Source organism: Antechinus flavipes, chromosome 2 (genome assembly GCF_016432865.1).
Source record: "Antechinus flavipes isolate AdamAnt ecotype Samford, QLD, Australia chromosome 2, AdamAnt_v2, whole genome shotgun sequence".
Lineage (NCBI taxonomy): Eukaryota > Metazoa > Chordata > Mammalia > Dasyuromorphia > Dasyuridae > Antechinus > Antechinus flavipes.
This window is the reverse complement of record NC_067399.1, coordinates 123,295,224-123,311,008: the sequence shown is the minus strand read 5'-3', so window position 1 is coordinate 123,311,008 and position 15,785 is coordinate 123,295,224. Positions and strand designations below refer to the sequence as shown.

At 38.1% G+C, this 15,785-nt stretch overlaps 1 protein-coding gene across 4 annotated transcripts in view; it reads left to right on the top strand.

Annotated features, from left to right (window-relative positions):
- The window catches only part of ADD2 (adducin 2), a 165,619-nt gene that overhangs the window by 130,748 nt on the left and 19,086 nt on the right, over positions 1–15,785 (top strand). For all 4 annotated transcript variants that reach the window (XM_051975485.1, XM_051975486.1, XM_051975484.1 and 1 more), the window contains 5 exons: positions 3,918–4,094; positions 7,796–8,053; positions 9,730–9,849; positions 10,807–10,896; positions 13,180–13,345. In XM_051975485.1, coding sequence (XP_051831445.1) covers positions 3,918–4,094; positions 7,796–8,053; positions 9,730–9,849; positions 10,807–10,896; positions 13,180–13,345 — 811 coding nt within the window. The remainder of the gene's footprint in view (positions 1–3,917; positions 4,095–7,795; positions 8,054–9,729; positions 9,850–10,806; positions 10,897–13,179; positions 13,346–15,785) is intronic.

Below are 15,785 nucleotides of genomic sequence, written 5' to 3'. Positions count from 1 at the left end.
GTGAATTTTGACAAAGTTTGATCTGGTTGTAAATGGGCTGATTCATGAGGTAATGAGGTCTCCAGCACTAGAATGTTCAAGGAGATGTGGATGACCGTTGGTCAGGGATATCATTAAGATGATTTCTGAGTTATGTAGCAAGTTGAACTAAATGAGATGTAAGGACTCTTCTAACATTAAGATTCTAGTACTCTTGACTATGAGATCTATGAATTAGCTTTTTGTTGACTCAACTAATGACTAAGCCTCTGACAGGCATTCAGGGAAGCTAATAATGCAAGGCTAGCAATTGATATTCAGGAAATAAAAACTCTATTTGTGAAGGCTGGTTTGAAAAAGTGCAAGTCTGGTAAGCAGAGGGTCTATTTCCCAGCTTTCACTTTGTTTTGCCAAGTAATATGGATGTCCCCATCCATTTTCTACAAAATATGTGATACCTTGGGGCAATCCCACTTTTCTCTTGAAAAAATACTCCCTGGGTCTATATTCAGTGAGCAACATAATGGAAAGAATACTGGGTTTGGAGTTAGGACACAGGTTCAAATGTTGGTTTTCTCATGTATTACCTTTATGATCTTTGAACAAATCATTTAATCTCTTTGGGCCCTGATTTTCTCCCTTGCAAAATAAGCAAGTTGGATTAAACAACTTCTAAACTCTCTTCCAATTCTAAATCTATAATCCACTCAAAACCATAGTTCATATTTCTCTGCCAAATATGTTTACTTTTATTAGAGGACATACAGGGTGGTTCCATCACAAATAAAGGCACTGTCAGTGGAAATACTGGAGTATCCCGGGGAATGTGATGGAATACACATACATGAAGAACATGTGCTTCTGGCACGTATATAAAGGAGAACATATATGGCTAGGAAGCATCTTTGGAGGGACTATTCACGCCTATAATACTGCAAGAGCATAAATGTCTTCTGTCTTTGTGTCTTAACTTTTCTCTGTCTCTTCTTTCTCTTTCTCCCTTCTCTCACTTCTGTTCTCTCTCATCTTCTCTCTTTCCCTTTTTCTTTCCTCTCTTCTTCTCTCAGTATATTCTTCTGGCTATTTTACTTACTACTGAGCCTGTATACTCAATATGTGGTTTACTGGAATATTAACAACTAACTCTTATAAAGTGGTTCTTTGAATTTAATCTGAATTATTAAATTTTTTCCATCACTTTCTTAAGTCTGGGATAATTAAGTACTAATTTGCAGTCTTTGCCAAAACATCACTGCTCACATTGAAGTTTTTAATAATCTATTCTCTTAAACCAGAGCTGGCTCCACCACACCTCTGTCCCTCAACAGGAGTTCCCACCTGAAGAAGCACTCCTTCCCCATAAGTCATATTTACTGTTTCTCTTTTAACTTTGATTATTGAATCCACTGTAGCTCTTTAGTAAGAAAAGCATCTTCTTCAAAATCCAGTGTCAGGATTAGGACTTTCCCTGCAAAAGGAAAGGGGTTATATGACAGTTCCCATAGTCTTGTCTTCAACAACCAAACTCTGTAAGAAAACAGATAATTAGAGTCAGTAGGCATTTAAATTGCCCTTGAATCTACTTTCTCCAGCTAGCCTTGAAATAGAAAGTCTTTGTACCTCATTTAATCTCTTATTGCCAACTCATATCCCCTTCAAATTATTTGAGGAGTAAGCTTCCAACAAACCAAAATGGACTATATGCATCTGAGGTATTGCAATTTTCCTTTGCCTCCTATCCATTGGTCCTCACAGACAAAGAAGGAAAGTAAGAACAAAAAGGCAGATATCATTTCTGTGAAGCATCATTTCTCACTACAACTTCCTCCCAACCTCCCCCCCCCAAAAAAAAAAATCCTTCCTGTAATGAATATGTGATTAAAGTGCTAAAACCTTCCGGACATTGAGTCTCTATGTAGTCTTGCCTCAATGAAAAATTTGCAATCCTTACAATTTTTTAATGTATCAAGATACTTTCTTCCATGAAAATGAAGGGATCAGGAAGTGGTTTTTAAATTTTATTTTATTTGAGAAAACATAGTAAGAAAAAAAAAAAGAAAAACAGAAAAGGAATACAAAACAAAGTAAAGCAAAACAAAAAAGAACATTGTCATGTGTCTAACAGGATATCAGGGAAGATTCAAAATAAATAACAAATTACCAATCACTCTTTCAGAATGTAAAATTAACATCTCCATTAATGTTTTGACAAAATCATATCTGTTTCTGATGTCAAATAATTTGACAGTTCCCAGGACTTGGGTGATAAGAACTTTCTTGTCTGGGCCTTCAGTAGTTTTGCCCATGGGAAGGCAGCAGCCCTGTTGAAGTAACTGCCTCTTAACCAGATCACAACTCCCTTAGATGCTAGCTTTGAGGGCCAAAAGTAGGGCCAATGTTCCAGGGAGCTTTGCTATTCCCGGGACTCATGGGTTCCCTTTGGGGCCCTAGAGGGATAATAGTGGCTGTGGTTTTCCATACCTGGAGCATTGACAGGATCCTATTTCACCAACTGTGATGATCTCCAACTTATCTTCTGTCTGCGTGTGTGTGTGTGTGTGTGTGTGTGTGTGAGGGGGGGGGGGGAAGAGGGAAGAAGAGAAGGAAGGAAGGAAAGGAAAGAAGGAAGGAAGGAAGGAAGGAAGGAAGGGGAAGAAAGGGAAAGGAAAGGAAAGGAAAGGAAGGAAAGAAAGAAAAAAGGAGAGAGAGGAAGAGAGGGAGAAAAAGAGAGAAAGTATATGGTGGTTTGCATTTTCTCCCACCAATTTAGATTGTGAACTCCTTGAGGGCAGGTACTATTTTTGCCTTTTTTTTGTATCCCAAAAATATTCACCACACATGATAAACACTTAATAAATGCTTGTTAACTGATTAACTCGATTTAGGGTGCCTTGCTACTTCAGCTAAACTTCATGCCCTCTACATATCAAATAGTTCTTTCTTCATAAGAATTTCTCCCTTGGGTAATGATTATGGAAGTGGACTGGAAACAGGACCAGTGGCCTGGGAGTTGCTGGTAGTCCCTTAATGAATACTTAGTGATTTATTATATAGCTCTGATGTGATTATCTTATTTTATTTCAAGTATGTATTAAAAAAAAGAGAAAAGTCAGGTGGCTCAAGAAGGTTGCTTGGACCTCAACTTTTTTTTTTAAATTATAGCTTTTTATTTAGAAGTTGTATGCATGGGTAATTTTACAGCATTGACAATTGCCAAACCTTTTATTACAATTTTTCCCCTCCTTCCCCCATCCCCTCCCCCAGATGGCAGGTTGACCAATATATGTTAAATATGTTAAAATAAAATTAAATACAAAATAAGTATACATGTCCAAACAGTTATTTTGCTATACAAAAAGAATCGGACTCTGAAATAGAGTACAATTAGCCTGTGAAGGAAATCAAAAATGCAGGTGGACAAAAATAGAGGGATTGGGAATTCTATGTAATGGTTCTTAGTCATCTCCCAGAGTTCTTTTGTTGGGTGTTCATTCCTGCTCCATTGGAACTGATTTGGTTCATCTCATTGCTGAGGATGGCCAGGTCCATCAGAATTGATCATCATATAGTATTGTTGTTGCTGTGTATAATGATCTCCTGGTTCTGCTCATTTCACTCAGCATCAGTTCATGCAAGTCTCTCTAGGCCTTTCTGAAATCATCCTGATGGATCTCAACTTTTAAAAAAAGAATGCTAGACTAGGAATCAGGATGCCTGCGTTCAAATTCCAATACTAAAACTTATTATCTAGATGACTATAGGCAAGGCAACTAAACTCTTTGAGCCTCAGTTTTTTCATCTGCAAAATGAGGTTAAAATATTTGCTCTATTTAACCCCACAAGCTTGTTGTAGGAAAAGGCCTTTGTAAACTTAAGTGACAGAACATGTGTTATTGTTTATCCCCAACATACTTAGATCGGTTTTACCTTTATTCTAGGTGTCCGCTCTGTCCAGTGCAGGAGGGTCAGAGAACCTCATCCTGCTAGAGCGAGAGAAACATCGTCCCCATGAGGTGGGTTCGGTGCGATGGGCTGGGAGCACTTTTGGACCCATGCAGAAGAGTCGGCTAGGGGAGCATGAGTTTGAGGCTCTCATGAGGATGCTGGATAATCTGGTAAGTCTGAAGTTAGAGCCACCCCTTCCACAGGCCTTTTGCTTGCCACCTCACTTAGACTTGCTTACAGAGGGATTTTTTTGAAGGACATCATTGGTGGTATTAAAAATTTAGAAGACTTCAGTAATCTAGACCCCACTAATTTATGTTTCAATACTTCCACGACTTTATTGATGTGGATGTTGTCTCCATTGGTACAATTGAATCCCATCCATGCCTTCTCATTGTGTGCAATTCATGTCCTTGTTCTTCCATTGGTCCCTCATAAGAAAACCTATCTACCCAAATTCGGAAGCCTTTCTTTATAAGGAGACATCTTAATGTGTACCAATAAAGCACTAAATCAGCTATATATCTTTTATCCTTCACTGTCACCATGTGATTGACCCAGCTTCCTTTGTGTTCATGCTCCTTTAATGAATACTCTTCTGCTCCTTGTGAGCAAACCATGAAATTAATTTGCAATCTGTATTAATTCAGAGAGCATTAGGATTGAAGTGCATCTTGACCAATTGACTGGATCTTCTTGATCAAAAATTCTTTATTTCCACTGGACCTACTTCTCTTGATTCTAGGTTTACTTCCTTCTAGTTCTTGGTAGCCTCATGGTTTCAGCCATAGTAGTCAGAATTGAAGAATTCATGCTTTCTGATTCCCAGTCTCTTTATATCATCCTAAAGGTGGATAAGGGAGCTCACATTAAATGTCTTGGATTAGAAGAGAGACCATCCAGTGAAAGTAAAGGTGTGGATAGTGGGAAATCAATGGAGAATTAGGAAGATAGGATAAATTCTTGAAAATCTCTTGTGGAAGTCAAAGCAAGTCACAGAATCATAGGACTTAAGTCAAGAAAGAACCATAGAGATCATCTAGTTAAATTCCTCATTTTACTGATGAGCAAACTGAAGCCCAGATGAATGAAACAGCTTTCGCAGGTCAGAAAGGTGGTCCATGTCACAGTCACTCACTGCCATTTATGCTCTGGGCTTTATGCCCTTTTGTTTACCCAGAGCTCTCACCATGGCAGAAACTATAGTGAACTAAAAAAAATAGCCTTTCTGCTATACTGTACAATACATACTCTCAGTAGGCTTCTTCTCAACAAGCTTCCCAATATTTGTTGCATAGGATGAGGTTAGCTAGCATCCAGACTCCCAACTTTGATTCATGAGGGCTCCCTGTTTAACAGAGCCAGGTCAATCTACTTCATGTCTACCTCTCCCTTTCTCCTTCCCTCTTTTCCCACCTCACTTTATATAAACTAATTCTTTATATGTAACCAGTTCTATAAACTCCTCACATATACCCTACTTTCTTTTGTAAACACCAACTACATCTCAAACCTCTTTTCATGTCCTTAAGGTTCTTCCCACCCTTTCACCCCACTCTTAATACTAGCATAGACAATACATCCCAGTGTTTTTATGGGTCTAAAGAATAACAAGTAGCTTTGAGCAGCAACATGTCCCCTTTAACCTTGGTGACACTACTATTTCTCTTGCTGGCATCCCATTCCCAGCCTTGCATGCTAAGTAACAGATCTACTATTCAAACCCAGATCCTCTGATTTCTACAGTTATACAGAACAGCTTTGAAAGTCAAATTTTAGCTCTAATATACAACTGATAATAATACTATTTAATTCAACAGAGGTGCATTAAATATCTACATATAAGGCACTATGAGATATACAGATGAATACAGCATATTCAAAAACAAATATGGTGCAGGGTAAATGGCAATGGGGAAAGAAAACAGATGCCAGAATACTATAAGAAATTTGACTTAAGGAGAGAATTGCTTTCAGCTTGGGGGGGATCAGGGAAAGTTTAAAGTAGTGGAATTTTGTAGGAAGAAGTTTTCAAAGTGGAAATATAAAGGGAGTGCTTCCCAGGTATACAGAATAGACTATGTGAATTCATATATGTAGAAAAGGTCAAGGAAAGCTCAAGAAACCTCTAGTCTGGAATGGCTAGAAAGTGGATTATATAAAGAAAGAATAAGATTCTATAAAGAATAAGTCTGGAAAGGCAGATAGGAGCCATGTTTTGAAAGATCTTTAATGCCAAGAAAAGGAACTTGTATTTTATTCTTTAGGCCCATGTGGACAGACTATTTCAAATAGGATCCTTTGAATACAGTGGAACTGCAAGTAGGGGCTTGTTTCCACAGTCTTTTGCAAGCTACAAACAACCCACTGGGAAGCTGGAGTAAAATATGTTTATTTTATTTAAGTACCTGACTCCACAGGACAGGTAGGTGGCAGAGTAGAGAGAGCACGGGACCTACAGTCAGGAATCTCCGATTTCAAATCCAGCTTCAAAACCTGGGCAAGTCACTTAATCCTCTCTGCCTCAGTTTCCTCATCTGTAAAATGAGCTGGAGAAGGAAATGGCCAAGAAAACCCCAAGCAGAGTCATGCAAAGTTGGACACTACTGAAATGACTAAACAGCTATTTCCTGACCATAGGTCCTGTAGTCTATCCACTGCACCACCTAGCTGCCTTATGGTGACTGTACTTCAGCCTTGGTTTTAATCTGAATTAAACAGACTTATTATTACCTAAGCCCCTCTTTCCAAGAGCCCCCATAATCAATGTGTCCTTGTATACTTGGCACTCATCTTGTACCAGATATCATTGTTTCATATATTGATCTTTTGCTAACTCTGACATTTTTAAATACTAGGTGTCAGTTTTCAAAAGAGACAGTCACATCAATGACTGGCTGTCAAGTTTTCATGGTCTAGAATTATAAGGCCCAGTGAAGTGACTCCTCTAGTCCAGGAACGATAGCTTTACCCAAATCTCAGTGGCCCCTGTCACTCTCCCTTCTTTTACTGGTCTAGTCAAAATGGCACCATCCAGTTGCATGATAGCATGGCTCAAGTGATGGATGTAATGGAAAGGAAGCATCATACACCCACAGCAGTACTCTGATGTGTGTATATTATGCTCCTCGAAGAAAGTGTAATCTCTTCAGGCATACGAGGCACTCTGCAGTTTGGTGGTCCTCTACCTAACCACTTTTGTCTCCTGTTACTCTCTTCCAAGTGCTTTCCTCTGCTCTGGTCCAGATATTCTTAACCTGGGCTCATGGACTATGAAGATTTCTGCAGATAGATTCCTGGAAGTCTGTGAACTTGGATGAGAAAAATATATACTGTTGTCTTCACTAACTTTTGGTTTTCTTTGTAATCCTATGAATTATATTTTATACAATTAAAAACATTGTTCTCAGGACAGATCCAGAAGCCTCCCCAGAGCAACAAAAGGGTCCATGGCACAAAAAAGGTTGAACATCTGTGCTCTAGACAAACCTGCAATACATCTTATACTTTTTCTGTGCTTAAGTTCACATGTCTCTTGTGCTTTTCACCTGTTAAATCCCTACCCAAGCCGCCTGTGATCCCCTTATCAGGTATGATAAGTTCTCCTTCAGGGACCGCATATAGCACACTGCCCCGCTCTGATGCCTTTGTCTTCTCATAAAAGTGTGTGTTACTATTGCCAGACATACTTCTTAACCTTCTGCTCCAGAACTCTGAGGGCTGTTACCATGTCTCATATAAAGTTCCTCTCCAGTGGTTAGCTGTTTAATACAATTACATTCAATACATGAGACAATTATATTTACTGTAAAAGGTGCAAGGTAATGTGTAATTTTTCCATGGTAATTTACTCCTATATTTCTCTTCATAGGGTTACCGAACAGGCTACACCTATCGATACCCTTTTATCCAAGAGAAAGCGAAGCACAAAAGCGAGGTGGAGATCCCAGCCACTGTCACGGCCTTTGTTTTTGAAGAGGATGGAGCACCCATCTCCACTCTGAGGCAGCATGCTCAGAAGCAGCAGAAAGAGAAGACCCGCTGGCTAAATAGTCCCAACACATACCTTCGGATCAATGTGGCAGATGAGGTCCAGAGGAACACAAGCAGTCCTCGCACCAAAACCACAGTAAGGGTTGAAGAGGGAGGGCTTGACCACAAAGAGCACTGCTGACCAGGGGCTGGATCCTATTCTTTAATGAGACTGGAGCTGGCAGACCTAGGCGCTCCCTAGAAATGAATTGAGCCAATATCAGTTTGTTCCAAGCTCTATAGTGTTGCTGTCTCTTGGCTAATACCAAGCTTATTAATATTATTAAAGAGGTGGCTAGCTACATCTCTCCCCTAGCTTGCTTCTTTTGTAGATAGTAGTCCCCATTTAGTCAGTCATTATTTATATGGATTCATCTTTTTAATCGCATCCATGGATTCTCTCTTCCCTGGTTTCTGAGTTTCAAGGGACTTTAGTGGACATGTGAGCATAGCATAAGAGAGTTGGTCATAAAAACACTTTAGCTATATCCATGGAAGTAAAATCAATAAAAATAAAGATAACTTTTGTACAGCCGATATACTATGGCCTCATTCAGACCTAGACAGATTTTAATTGGGCTACAGGCTTGTCTCAGACCTTCCATCACATACTCCCAATAGGAGGTAGCAAGCACTCTCCCATTGCCTTTCCATTCATGATTTTGAATAGGGTCATGTCCAATCAGTTGAAGGAATTTGGATCCTTGAAAGCTGATTCTCCCTCCATCTTTCCTTTTTTGATCTGTTAATGGTTAGGACTTCAAATCTTCTCTTCCAACTGCTTCCTTGGGCACCTGGCTCATTGTCCAGTCTTCCTATATCTTGTACCACTCCACCCTCAATGTACTCTGAAACCACAATCTATCTCCTGACTCCAAGCATTTTCACTGGTCTAAATGAAATACAGTTCTGGAATTCCCAACCTCTTAATCTCTTCCTCCACTTCCTTGGCTTCCTTCACATAACAGTAAAATAAAAGTAAAATCCCACTTCCTAGAGAAAGTCTTTCCTGATCCCCCTTAATTCTCATCCCTTCTGCTCATTATCTCCAATCTATCCTATAGATACTTTGTTTTGCATCTTCTCTCCCCATTAAGCTCCTCAAGGGCAGCGACTGTGTTAGGAATATAGAAGGCACTTAATAAATATTTTTTGTCTGGTTGGAATGTATAGGACTCAAGCACTCCTTTACTGTTCATCACTAATGAATTAAGATTAATCCCAGAGATGAAGAATTTCTTCCCATTCTTCATTCTCATACTTGAACTCTCCATGCCTTCCTTGGCTGATATAACTTTTTGTCCTGGAGAGATGAATCCCAAACTACTTTGTTCTTTTCCAATTATAAATGTTGAGGTCCACAATAATCCTGTTGTGTGATTTCCCATACAGGAAGCTCTATTAAAGTGTTATTATGTCATTTTACAGATGATAAGAAAGTGAGATTCAATGAGACTAAATAACATGGATGCCCTTGGTCACACAAGTGGAGAGTTGAACCTAGCCCTTCTGACTCTGAGTCTAAGCACTCTAGACAATATCCTAGGCTACCCTTTGTATGCTTATGATGCTGACAGTAGTCTGTAGCATTTTTCATCACTCAGGCCAGAGGTTTCCAAATCCTACTGTAGGTGATAGATCTAAAAAAGAAGCCTGGAGAAACAATAGTTCTGACAGCTCTGAAGAACAAGCAGATTGTGGATTTCAGGGAACACACTCTTTTTGTACATCCTTATTCTTTTGCCTAACCTTGTCTGTGTTGTATTTTGTCAGTGGATGAAGGCAGATGAGGTGGAGAAGTCTAGCAGTGGAATGCCAATCCGAATTGAAAATCCAAACCAATTTGTGCCTCTCTATACGGACCCCCAGGAAGTGCTGGAAATGCGAAACAAGGTACAGTGATGCCTGCTTATCCCCTCTGGTCATTCCTCCCTTGGTACCATGTCAGGGCTTAGAGTTGTGATTTCAGGATGAACCCAGGTCCCCAATGCCACAGATTCTTCATGAGGTGAAGATGTCCGATAGCTGCATCTGAGAAAATGAATGCAAACTGGATCTCTATAAATCAAATTTTATTGTACTTACTATTGACTTACATCATAACTTCATAAATGGCTTGTTTTCATTTTTGACTCTGTGCCTCACATCTCAATAGCTCCAGTCTCAAATAATATTTCTTGAAGTGTTTGAGTAAAAGGCTATTTTGGTAGAATTAGAGAACCCACAGAGAATCTACCTACCTGTTCCCACTGGCCATCTTGGCTTCTCAAAATCTCAATTTCATGAGTATTACAGAATCCTTATCATAATTGTTATTTATTTATTTAAAAACAAAATAAGCATTATGTAATAAACACAACATTTATCCATCTATTCATTCAATAAGTATTTATTAAGCATTTGCTATGTAAAAAAAATTACTTGTTAAGAAAAAAATTAAGATAGGATATAGAGCTTATGGTTTAATAGATGGATAAGATATATAAGGCATAGAAAAAAAAAGAGAATAAAGAATAAATAATGTTGGAGGTAGGAAAGTCAGGGCATAGATTAGATTCAGGAAAAATGTAAGGATTATAAACAAAGAGTAATATTAAATAAAACAGGAAAGATAAAGTGGGGTCAGATTATAGAGGGCCTAGAATTCCAGGCAAATACATTATGTTAGAAACTACAAGAGACAAACTCAGAGTCCACTTAGAGGATCTTCATGAACTACATATCTCTAGAGCACACTAGAGAATCACTACTTAATACCAATTATGTGTCAGTAATGCCATCTTCTAAAGGGTCCATTATCTCATCATGGTGAAATAACAACTGATTCTCTGTTGTTGTTTTTTTTTCCAGATTCGGGAGCAAAATCGGCAAGATGTAAAGTCAGCAGGTCCTCAGTCACAGCTGTTGGCTAGTGTCATAGCAGAAAAGAGTAGGAGTCCGGTCAGCAACCAAAATTCCTTTCATTCTGTTGGGTATAGCTTTTAGTGAGACAACTAAAAATTGTGGGATAGAGAAAAGGAGTATCAGGTTTCCTGATTCAAAGGATTTTAGATTTTTATAACCAGAAGGGACATCAGAGGTTATATACTCAATCAAGTATGATACAGACACTATGCTAGGCAAGAGGGATACATTTTGCAGATAAGGAAATAGAGGCTTAGAAAAGTTAAGTGGCTGGTTCAAGGTCACACAAGTAGAAAGTAGGAGAATTGGAGGAACAAGTCCAAATGGTCTAATTCCCAATTCATCACTCATTTCCCTCTATACTGTATTTCATCTCATGCCTACCTCTCCCATTTAGTTCTACTTCTATTCATTCAGACCTAGACTCCCAATTACCCCAAAATCTTATCCTTCTAATTTATTTTATTTGTTTTTTGAAAACAAGAAACTGTTTAGCCTTCCTCCTTTTAATTCTGGAGGATATACACATGATGCAGAAAGGAAAACATTTTTCTTCTGTCCCCTTCCCTTTAAATTTTGGGCTAGTTTCATCTCGAGTCAAAGCTGAGTCATGGAGAATTATAATTATCAACATCCAGACTCTGAACCTTGTATGCAGACACACTAGTGCTGTGAGGGGAAGTAGAAACATAGCAGAATCAGAGATTTCCCACAGAATGGGGAAGGGACAGTTGATAGCCTCATTTTTACCAACTTAACCCCAAAGTTGTCTTCCCTTAGAACAAAAGTTCTTAATCTTATTGTAACATGGACCCCATTAATAGTATATTGAAACCTATGGACCCCCCTTTCAGGACGAAGTTTCTAAGTGTATAAACAAAATACAAAGAATAAATTCTATTGAAATACAGTTATTAAAGACATTTTTACAAATAAGTTCTTGGGACTCAGGTTAAAAATCCATGCCTTAAAAGGTATCTGGATTCCAATCTTCAAACTAGAGAATCAGGCTCATGGTAATGAAGTGAACTTCTCCAGATAAATTGTGATAGGGCCCCCAGAAGAAAGAATACTATATTTGCAGTCAGAGGAGTTAGAGCTGAATCTGAGCTCTGCCGCTTTCTACTTGTGTGATATTGAGCAAGTCACTTTTCCTTGTTTTCTTTCATTATTTACTTCATCTGAAAAATGAAAAATTTAGACGAGATGATCTTCAAGGTCTCTTCTGGCTTCAAAGCTATGATGAAAGAGAAAGTAACACATTGTTATTTTAATGTTTGAATTTAGATAATATTTTGCAAAAAAGAGAAACATTTTTGATTCTTTAGAAAATCACTGCTATTACCACTTCAAAGAATTTTACTTAGAGGTAAACAGAAGTCAACACAGGAAAATGTTCTGTCCTAATGGTAAAAACAGGATCAATTAATATTTGCACAATGGCCCAAAGTCCCCTCAACATGCTTCTTTCTAGGTATAAATGGTTTAGAATGCTGACAGTGACTTGATGTGTATGTTGCTTATGAGTTTTGATTAATTGCAACTCAGCTTCAGCATTTGGTGTAGTGTGATCAGGAAGAAAAATCAGCTTAAGGGTACAATGGAAAGAGCACTGAGCTTGGAGCAAGAAAGAACCCATTTCAAATCTTAACTCAGATACTTTATAGCTATGTGACCTGGACAAGTCATTGATCTACAAAAGGAGGTTAACAGTAACCTACCTCTCAAAGTTGTTGTGAAAATCAAATGAGATAATTTATGTAAAGTCTTTTGCAAGGCTTTTTTGCAAACTTTAAAAAAAGATAGTTATTAATAATATTGCTAATGGTATTAGAAATAGTATTGTTAGTAATATTCCTAAAGCCCTGGCACTGATCCTTGTGGGGTTTTACCAATGAGGGTTAAGCTTCTTGGAGAAGAGCTGAACAGTATTATCCTAGCTAAGAAATGCAAAATGCAGAAGTACAGTATTAGAGATAGGTCTTCTTTAGTTTGTGATATACTTTGATTTTGTTCTTTAACATTAGTTTGACAATCCTGCTTGATTTTGGAGACCTGAAGGCTTTTACAAAGGAGACACTGTCTAAATTTGGGTGGTGATTAAACGTGGGTGGGAGAGTCAGCCCCTGGAAATAAAAAATAAAAAAAACCACCTTGAGCTGTTTATTTCCCGAAAAAGGTGCACATTAGTCTGTCCCTAGCAAGATAATCAGGATTTGGGCCACAGAAATCTCAGAAAAAGTTCGTTGAAAAAATAATCGATAGGTTTGTTTCTCCATAGTCATCGGGGGTGACATATATTCTGCAATTAACTTTCAGTCTACAGAAAGCCACCTGGCCTCCAAGGGTGACACAGCTACCAAAGATGACTCAGAGGAAACAGTGCCTGTGGGACCAGAACCCCCAAATCCCTTCAGCCAACTCACTGACCAAGAACTGGAAGAATATAAGAAAGAGGTGGAGAGGAAGAAACTTGAACTTGACGGTAAATCATGATTATAATAGGAAGGACAGGAGTCTGTCAGAGTGAGGGAATGGAGGCAGAGGGAGAGAACAATCTCTAGCTTTAGCTTGTTCATGTATCAAATGAAGACACTAAGCCCTGCCATATCTCTCTTTATCCTTTAAGGAAGTTAAAATGAGATTATAGGATTTAAAGCGTGAAGTGATCTTAGACTTCATCTAGTCTAAGATAATTTTGCTGATGATAAAAAAATAACTGAGATCCATATAGAAGAGTGACTTTCCAAATGGATGCAAAAAAACTTTGGAAAAAGTGTTATTTCTAATATTAGTTCTATATCCACCCACCTCCTCAGATGGAAAAACATTCAATTATTCAGAAAACAGATTCTATCCTGTTATTGAAGCCTTCCAGAAAAGGAGATACTACAACCTTTGTTATTCATTCACGGAACTGACAACCCTTTATTATTATCCTATTCTTCCTTAATTAGGTTAACCTATCCCAACATACCTGCTCCCTGTTTCTTGTTGAGATGGATGAAGGGCACTATTTATTTATTTCTTTGATTCCTGGCAGACACCAGGTAAAAAGAAGGGGAAAAGGAGGAGGAGGAGGAGAGGGACTGTATCTAGTCAATAAGCTCTGATGAATATGTATAGGGAATGCTGTCCATAAAAACAAAGATACAGATAATTAATATCAAAGCTAGACAGGACCCTAGAGAACAAAGAGTATTAGAACTGGGAGGAATTCTAGAATGTCAGAACTGATGAAATTATAGGAAAATAGAGTATGAGGACTGAAGGAATCTTAACATTTAACTTATAATGTCACAGAAAAATCAATCAACATTTCATCATCATTTAACCACTTTATGCTGGTTTCAATGATATACTAACAAAAACAACTGCACCCAAGGAATTTACATGCCATCTGGAAAAGAACTGTAGAAAACCAAACACAGAATGTCAGAGATAAGAAGGACCTTCAAGATCTTATAATTCAATCCCCTCATGTTTACAGAAGAGAATAGAGGGGCCCAAAGAGATTGTCAAGTGTTTTAAGTCAAGAATCTAATATAGCAGAAGAAAGAAGAAACCCAGGCAGGTCTTCTGCTTCTCAGTCTATTGTCTTTTGTATTACACTCATTAAATCATTACTATTGGCATCTCACTGGTCAACACCAAACCCAAAATAATCCAATTGAACCTAAAAAAATAACCTGCCTCTATTGTTCCAGCTGAATCTCTGAGATCTTGATCTTTTACTCCTTCCTAACTCCTTTATTGACTTGCACTTCCTAAGTCAGCATGATCCCCAAACCTTCCTTTTCTCTATTTTGCTGCAAGAAAGGTGATCCATCTTTCTATCCCACTGGGGAGACCTTCGAATAAAGTGTACAGAAACAGATGGTGATGGAAAACTCTGCACATGGTACCAAATGCCACAAGAGAACTAATTTATCATGTCCAGGAGTCATTTACTTAGAATGGTTTAACTATTCAGAATGGCATTTGCTTGAATGTGCTTCATGGAGTCCTGGGGTCCCAAACAATATGGGAATTCCAATGTATTGGAGGTTCCAAAAGAAAAGTTTGATGTTACCAGTATCTCCCCTTCTGAAATGTGAAATAGTGTTTAAAGAAATATGTATCATATGAGGCAAATTTTGGATAGGAACTAGAAATGTGATTTCATTGCCATAGAGGCAGTTAGAATGAACACCTTTGTCAAAAGATGTTGACCTTTCTCTGCAATTTATATTCTTAGAGAGGAATCTAGAGAAATTGTATCAAACTCATGGAAACAGAAGCCACTAAACTATACATAAGGATCCCAGTGGGCCACTTGTTAACTTAGAAACCACAATTCTTATATATTTCTTTTTTCATTAATACATCAACAAATTAAAATCATATAGGAACTATATTTCAATCTGACTTAAGCCATATTTGGGAATATTGTGGGTTGTGGCAGGAACCAGCTGAACATTTGATACCTCTGACCAAGAGTATTCTAAGAGGTTAAATGACAGATATCCCTTGAGACACCCAGTCAGTAGATGTCAAAGACAGGACTCAATCCAAGAGCAAGCTCTCCCTAGCTCCAAAGCCAGTTCTTTATAAGTCTGTGATGCTTTCTTTTATAGATGTGTAAAGAAGCTTAATTAGTCTATTTTTATTGCAAAATTTCCCTTTCCATCCTCTATCTTTATCTCCATTACATTCCAAAGCCCTAGTCCAATTGTATCATTATTTAGGTATTTATCAGTCAATATATCTCAAGCTCTCCCAAATGTTAGCTTGCCAAAATAGTTTGGAAAATGCTGAGTTAGAGTAAATTCAGAATTTGTTGTTGTTCAGTCATTCTAGTCGTGTCTGATTCTTCGTGACCCTATTTGGTATTTTCTTAGCAAAGATACTGGAGTGGTTTGTCATTTTCTTCCCCAGCTCATTTT